At 39.3% G+C, this 7,515-nt stretch overlaps 1 protein-coding gene across 1 annotated transcript; it reads left to right on the plus strand.

Annotated features, from left to right (window-relative positions):
* The first annotated feature begins 2,141 nt into the window (after nt 1–2,141).
* LOC105505556 (lymphotactin) lies at nt 2,142–6,912 on the plus strand. Its single transcript, XM_011933419.1, has 3 exons — nt 2,142–2,369; nt 5,568–5,682; nt 6,555–6,912. The coding sequence occupies exons 1-3, from the start codon at nt 2,309–2,311 to the stop codon at nt 6,721–6,723; spliced, it is 345 nt and encodes a 114-aa protein (XP_011788809.1). The 5' UTR covers nt 2,142–2,308; the 3' UTR covers nt 6,724–6,912.
* The last annotated feature ends 603 nt before the right edge of the window (nt 6,913–7,515 follow it).

Below are 7,515 nucleotides of genomic sequence, written 5' to 3' on the forward strand. Positions count from 1 at the left end.
AATATGAGAAAATATTTATAAAAGAGGCTGGCCCATTGAGTTGGCTGCACATGTATGTGTTTGTTAAGGTTTGGGAGTGTGTGAGTGAATGGTGGAAGGAAAAGCAGTACTGAAAGGAAAAGCAGTACCAGATCTTGAGCATTCTTATATATGACAATGCAAGATTTGCAATTAATCCTGTAGGCAATGGAAGTTAGCAAAGAGGTTCTCAGTAGGGAAATGGCATGATTAGATTGAGGCTTTTGGGTGATCACTCTGGCAAAGCTGCAGAGAACAGAGTGAGAGGAGGCCCTAGACTGGGAAACCACTTAGTCCACTGCAATTGGCCTAATATTTGAGCAGTGTGGGAAGAAAGGAGTAGACATCTCAAAGAACTACTCAAAAGGTATACTTAGTCCAGTTTGGTTGAGAATGAATGACACGTGGGTAGATAGCAATGAGTCTAAGATGCTCCCTATATATCAGTATTTGGTAATTAGATGGAAGAGAACACATTGCTCCATGCTAAGGACTAATATGAGGAGAAGAAGTTTGCAAAGAAGATATGTCCAGTGTTCAAGGAGTGATTGTGTAGTAAGGTAGAGATCATTAAAGAGCCAATTTGAAGTTTAGAATGAAGTCTGGGTGAAAAATCAAATGCGATTAGTGGAAAGTCTCTTAGAGGTTAACCTATAATTTCTATGAAAACATAGGAATTTATTTTCATATTCCTAATAGCAAATGCAGAACTTTTAACTACACGTATATTTCATAAATACATTTTATAGGTACCTATGTAAAGTAAAGAGCAACCACCATACAACAAACTCAGTGGCAGAAAAGTTCCAGTGCAATCAGTATATTTAAATTCTACTGGGAGCATTGCAAATTAAAATTACATCTGGGGAGACTATATGGCAATATATAATAAGAGCTATAAAGATGATCATATCATTTTACCCAGTAATCCTACTCCTGGTTATTTTATTTTATTTTATTTTATTAATTTTTTGTGGAGATGGAGTCTAGCTCTGTCACCCAGGCTGGAGTGCAGTGGCGCGATCTCGGCTCACTGCAAGCTCCGCCTCCCGGGTTTACGCCATTCTCCTGCCTCAGCCTCCTGAGTAGCTGGGACTACAGGCGCCCGTCATCTCGCCCGGCTAGTTTTTGTATTTTTTAGTAGAGACGGGGTTTCACCGTGTAGCTCAGGATGGTCTCGATCTCCTGACCTCGTGATCCACCCGTCTCGGCCTCCCAAAGTGCTGGGATTACAGGCTTGAGCCACTGCGCCCGGCCCTACTCCTGGTTATTAAAGGGAAGTAATTCAGTGTATATTAATGAAACTGACCTTATAGTTCTGATCTTTATAATAAGTTACCAGAAAAAGGTTTAACGTGTATGTGTGTATATTTACTTGAAGTTGAAATATGAAGGCTAAAAAAAGGAAAGATATTTAAATTGGTGTTAAAACAGCATTTAAAATGACCACAATTATGAGAACACATGTATGCCAATACAGATTCACTGGAAAAATATTAAAAATGGAAACTGTCAGATGGTAAGATTATAGATCATTTTATTTCCTTTTTATTTGAAATAAGTTGGTACAGCACAGCTTTTCAAAACCTTCTATAAATGTGTATGTCAAGTTGTAATAAAGCAAACATATGCATATAGACATGCTTAAACAGTTATTGTTTCCTGGGTACCTGGGGAGATTGGGATGAAGAAAGGGGGGCAACTTGAATAAAGGTGGAGGAGAAAAATGAGAAAAAAGAAAGCAAAGGATCGAGAAGCTCAGTGTGGCAGCAGCCTCTCTTCCCCTCCTGAGAGAGTCAAAGGGTGGCACCAGGGACTCATGATCCATGGCTGTGGAAGCCTCATGTCACACTGGATGTCACATGAGGTGGGGTGGAACACAGTGACCACTCCACCTCATTTCCTTTACAGTTTCCATGCTGGGCCATGGCAGTGAACAGCCTTCAGGCATGTCTACAGCGGAAGATCTGAATTCAGGCTGGTGGCAGGAGACAACACAACCACATTTTCTTCTATGCATAAATTAGGTTTCATTGACACATTAACCACAGACCAAGGGTTAAAGGCCACAAGGCGTTAGGTTAGTATGAACAGGGAAAAGGGACTTTTTTTTTTTTTTTTTAAAGAAAATAAAAAGCATCAGTATTGCAAAGACTTTCCATGATCCCACACCCACCTCGAAAGCCCCCTTCTCACCACAGGAAGTGCGCTGACCATTGGAGGAATAAAAGAGGTCCTCAAAGAGCCTGATCCTCACTCTCTCCCTGCACAGCTCAGCAGGACCTCAGCCATGAGACTTCTCACCCTGGCCCTCCTTGGCATCTGCTGTCTCACTGCATACATTGTGGAAGGTAAGTCGAGAAGCTGTCTGTGAGATAAAGAACAGGGAGGCAAGGCAGGTGGGCACACATTTTGGGTTTGACTCAGGTTTTGACTAGAGTAAACTGCTTTCCTCAGGTGAGCCTTAAACTTCCCATGTGCAAAAAAGGAATGATGATTTTGACTGTAGGGGGCTTCGTAAACTCTCAGAACAGGGAGAATTTGGTTAGTATCTGGGCTCCTACTTTTCCTAATTGGGTAATTTTGGGTACATTTCTTAACCACTCAGGGCCTATGCTTATTTATGTATAAACTGAATAGAATAACAGACATGATCACCTGAGATTAAGATTAAATAAATACTATGGTTTATTTATTTAATAACATCAGATTTCCTTGGAAACAGTAATTTTTTGATTAATGTTGGCTATGGATTAGAGGTGATGATTATAAATGCATTTGTAGCTTTTGCCCATTTAATATATTGTTTGATAAATTATCAAAATCTTTGAGAGTTCAGTTGCAATGTGGGGATGTATCAGAGGATGTATGCTCTGGAGCAAATCAATGTTTTCAATACAAAACTAAGCCCCAAATAACTAGAAGTTCAAACCTTCATGTCCAGAAAATCAATATTACCTTCAAGCACATAGGGGACTCTGTTAGTAATGCCATGAATATTACTATTTATGAGAAATTTTCTCTATTTGTAAGAGACCATACAATAATAACTACTAACAAATAGGTCAGCAACTTATGCACAGTTCAATAAACCTGCAAGACACATCCAGGTAAGATTCAGCTATACTGAGCCCTCACCTGAGCATTCAGTAGATATTTCTTGAAGGATTACTTTTTCCTATTACTGGAGTGAATTTGTCTACTTATTTGTGTTCTAATCGGTAGACTTAATACTTAGACTATGATATCATAACTTAATAATGGGTCCCCAAGGGCTTCCATGACTAAAGGTTGCTGTCTGGAAGTCCTTGAAATTGTGTACAAAACAAAAAAATATTGATGAAACAAAAAAGTTTGATTACTACATTAGGCCACATGTTGCTACCTGGCTGGCATTTTGCTGAGACAATGGGCATACCATCTGAGGGAGATTCAGATCTGGAGTAGGGGAAAGGAGCTCTGTTAGAGGCTGAGAAGAACTGCAGACACTGGTCTCAAATTCCCAAGTTTTCTAGCTGAAGGAGCTCTATAAGTCCCACTGGTACTTAGCTTCTTATTTACAAAAATGAGGCAAACAGTCTCTGCTTTGATTCAACTCTGCAACATGAGTGAAGGTGATATTTTAAAGAATAAAACAGACACACAAACATTGCTGAGAATAAGGAAAAGGCTTTGTGGTTTCAAGTATAACAGGATTTCCTGAGTCTTGGGAGTCCATTTCAGATACTTCACAGAGAGAAATATTGTTTCTTAAATATGAGAGAAACAGAGAAAAAGCCTAGATTTTTCCTCTTTCATTGGTTGCAGAAACAATTCAGCATTAAAAATATATTGGCAAGGCGGAGCTTGCAGTGAGCTGAGATCAGGCCACTGCACTCCAGTCCGGTCGACAGAGCGAGACTCCGCCTAAAAAAACATATATATATATATATATATATATTGGCAAAGGTAGAGGGTAGGAATGTGCAGACTGGCACTGAGAGTGAAGGAGAGGAGAAGGAATGATGAAGAAAAGCACACTGTGAACACTCTTTGTTTAGTTCCATGCTTTAAAAAATGCCTTCTGATATTAGCAACACTACAAACCAATCTTGGTCATTATCAGTGGTTACTTTAGATGCTTTTTAGCTGCCTATTTCTCTGGGAAGCAAAGACCAGTGTCTACAGTTAAGGAGAAAATCAGCACTTAGAAACTTTGATTAGATTTTACCCAACCCTTAACAGTATTAATTCTCCCAAGTTAGTTTTCTTTTGCAATGTTAGAAGTTCTCTAAACTCAATAGTTTAATTCCCTTGGGCCATTACTATTGGGTATGAATATTTTAGGGCTGACTTCCATTTACATATATCTTACCCTTTATCATTTATTAATTTTTTTGAAGGAGAGTGTTTATTATTTTTATGTACAGAAAACTCAACAGTGTACATTTAACCCAGTTTAGTGGCAAGTTCCTCAGCCTTTGCTATTTCCAGCTTGGCAATGTGAGCCACAGATTTTGGACTCAGGACATTGCAGATCTCATCATATCCATCATTGTAATTGGTCCTGATAGCTTCCACCAGCTTAGCCAAAGCTCCTTTGTTTTCCTGGTTAACCTGTGTGAAGGCGACAGTGTGCTTCCTGTGGACTGGATGTCCCAGTCGTGCCTTCCTTCTCCTTGATAATGCAGTAAGGGACCCCTTTTAGGACACAGGACAGGCAGAAAGATAACCAGCTTGATGGGGTCCACACCAGGTGCAATCACTACCAGCTGAGGCTTCTTGTTTTCCAGCAAGGTGGTGATGGTGTTAACCCTGCTCAAAGAACAGGTGATTTCCTAGTGGGGACACCCCCTTTGCCAGCAGATTTCTTCTCAGCCTGGGCCAACAGTCTCTGCTTCTTCTCTTGCTTTGTCTCTGGTCAGTACTTGTGGATCAGCTTAAGTGGCTGAGTAGCTGTTTGGGGGTCTAAGGCCTGAGTGAACTGGTTAATGGCAGAAGGTACTTTTAGCAGCTTGTAGAAGATAGCCTTCCCCCACTGAATGTTACCTTGCCTAGAGTACTCTTCACACATTACTCTGTAATCTCACTTATAGTACTGTAACATGTTGCACTATTTGAAATGATCTTTTCTGTTTACCTGTCTGTTGCCTGGCTCCCTCATTAGAAGAAATGCTCTGTGAAAACAGGGATAAAACGTCTGTCTTAATAAAACATGTGGGACACAACAGGCACTGTTGTATAAATGAATGAATGAGTATCACTGGGACATTTACTAGCCGTCCCAAATGTCTAAGTGAAAATATACACAGAGATGGGAAAACATCTTGTTTTCATTTCAGCATGAAATTCCTGAAACAATTCTATTGATTGAGGTTTTAAATTAGTCAAATATTTACTAAGAATCTATGATGGGCAAGAGATTCAGGATGCCTTTCAATCATCTCTTCCCCCAAAAAGCAAATGGCCTTATATTCTCACAACATTCTTAGAGTAATTTAATAGGTGATTGTTCCTATGATTTTGATAATAGCTTAATTTTTCATTGTCTGTTTTTTTTTTCTCACCAGGTGTAGGGAGTGAAGTCTCAGATAAGAGTACCTGTGTGAGCCTCACTACCCAGCGACTGCCAGTTAACAGAATCAAGACCTACACCATCAAGGAAGGCTCCTTGAAAGCAGTAATGTGAGTTTGCCTCCTCAGAAGTTGGGCTGGGTGGATATCTAGAGATATGGAAATACAGTATACAGAAATGCTGCCTTCCTCAGGAAAGTAGGTCAACATGGAGGAACAGCTCAGCTTAACTGATAACCTCTTTGTTTTTCCTTATCAATCATGTCTTTATGCAGCCCAACCGAATGGCGATTATTGCACAAATTGGGCTGCCAAATAAAGAACAGAAGTCCTCTTCTATTTAGCTTAGTGGAAGAGTCTGTTGAATACTGTGCATAGCTCTGAGGTCTGGGTTTAGAGATGGCTGGCCCGTGTCAGGGTTTCCCTGCAAGCCTCACTGGAGTTGGGGGTTGTTAGGGTTGAGTTAGGCAGAGTCCCTTGATTATCAGTTGCCGTATTTCAACAAAATGAGTCAATGCACAACCTACATGGTCCCTTTTTTCTACCAGAATCTCATTTTTAGAAGTAATAACTCTTCCCAGCACATGATTGCAAGCTTTACCCTAAAAAATGAAAATGTAAAAATCAGCTTTTATTAAAAAAATAAGATGAGTATTTTTAAATTTGAAAAGGAAGAGGGTATGTAATAATGGAACTAGATGGCCTCAAATGTCTTTTTGTTACAACATTTGGTGACATGGATGAGAAAAGGAACCTGTGAATTACGGTGAACAAAGGGGCTGGATACTACTTGCAGATATTTCTCCTTTATGTTAAAATAGATGACAGAAGAAGGGTGCCCATTTATGACCTCATGGCTCTGAAAGACTATTTCTTGCAGTAATTTCTGCAGAAGATCTCTTCAAGTCTGCTCTGATCTTAACTCTTGACCCCAAGGCTTTGAGAATGTGGCTAAATTCATCTGTGTTTTCCTTACATTACAGTTTTATTACCAAACGTGGCCTAAAAGTCTGTGCTGATCCACAAGCCAGGTGGGTGAAAGACGTGGTCAAGAGCGTGGACAGGAAATCCAACACCAGAAATAACATGATCCAGACCAAGCCAACAGGAACCCAGCAATCGACCAATACAGCTGTGACCCTGACTGGGTAGTAGCCTCTGGCACCCTGTCCCTCTCCAGCCAGCCAGCTCATTTCACTTCACACACTCATGGACTGAGTTTATACTCACCTTTTATGAAAGTATTGCATGAATAAAATTATTCCTTTGTATTTTTACTTTTAAATGTCTTCTGTATTCACTTATATGTTCTAATTAATAAATTATTTATTATTAAGAATAGTTCCCTAGTCTATTCATTGTATGTAGGGAAAGGTAGTATATCATTTGTGTTTGATTGCTGTCCTACTTGTACCTCTCTTTGATGGTAACTGTAATGGAAGAGATTCTGGCTAGTGTTTATCAGAGGTGAAAGCTATATTGATCACTCTTAGAGTCCAGCTTGTGGTTCTTTACACATGAGTCACAAGTTACAGCTGTGACAATGGCAACAATTCGAGATTATTGTAGCTTGCCTCTATAATAGAATTCTATTTATAGAATATGGGAGAAAATAATCCACTCTTCACTGGGTTCCCATTCTGAGGGTTCACTACTCAAAAATTTGCTTCACTCAATTTTTTTTCACCTCTTTGTGTTTTATTTTGGTTTCCTATTAAAGGAATAAAATGATACAACTTGTTCCTTTTTTTGTCCCATTAGCAAAAATTAGAATTTTGGTATAAAGAAACTTTATTCAAGTAAAAATAAACACCTTTTGAATTGGACAATAACCTCCCTACCTTATTAGGATTTCTGTACTTGCCATTACTGTAGTTATCATACTTGTTATACTTTACTGTGAATAAGCTTTTAATGTTCCAAATGCTGACCCGTGCAGCATTT

This window comes from Colobus angolensis, unplaced genomic scaffold, assembly GCF_000951035.1.
Source record: "Colobus angolensis palliatus isolate OR3802 unplaced genomic scaffold, Cang.pa_1.0 Scaffold126, whole genome shotgun sequence".
In the NCBI taxonomy this organism is placed as follows: Eukaryota; Metazoa; Chordata; class Mammalia; order Primates; family Cercopithecidae; genus Colobus; species Colobus angolensis.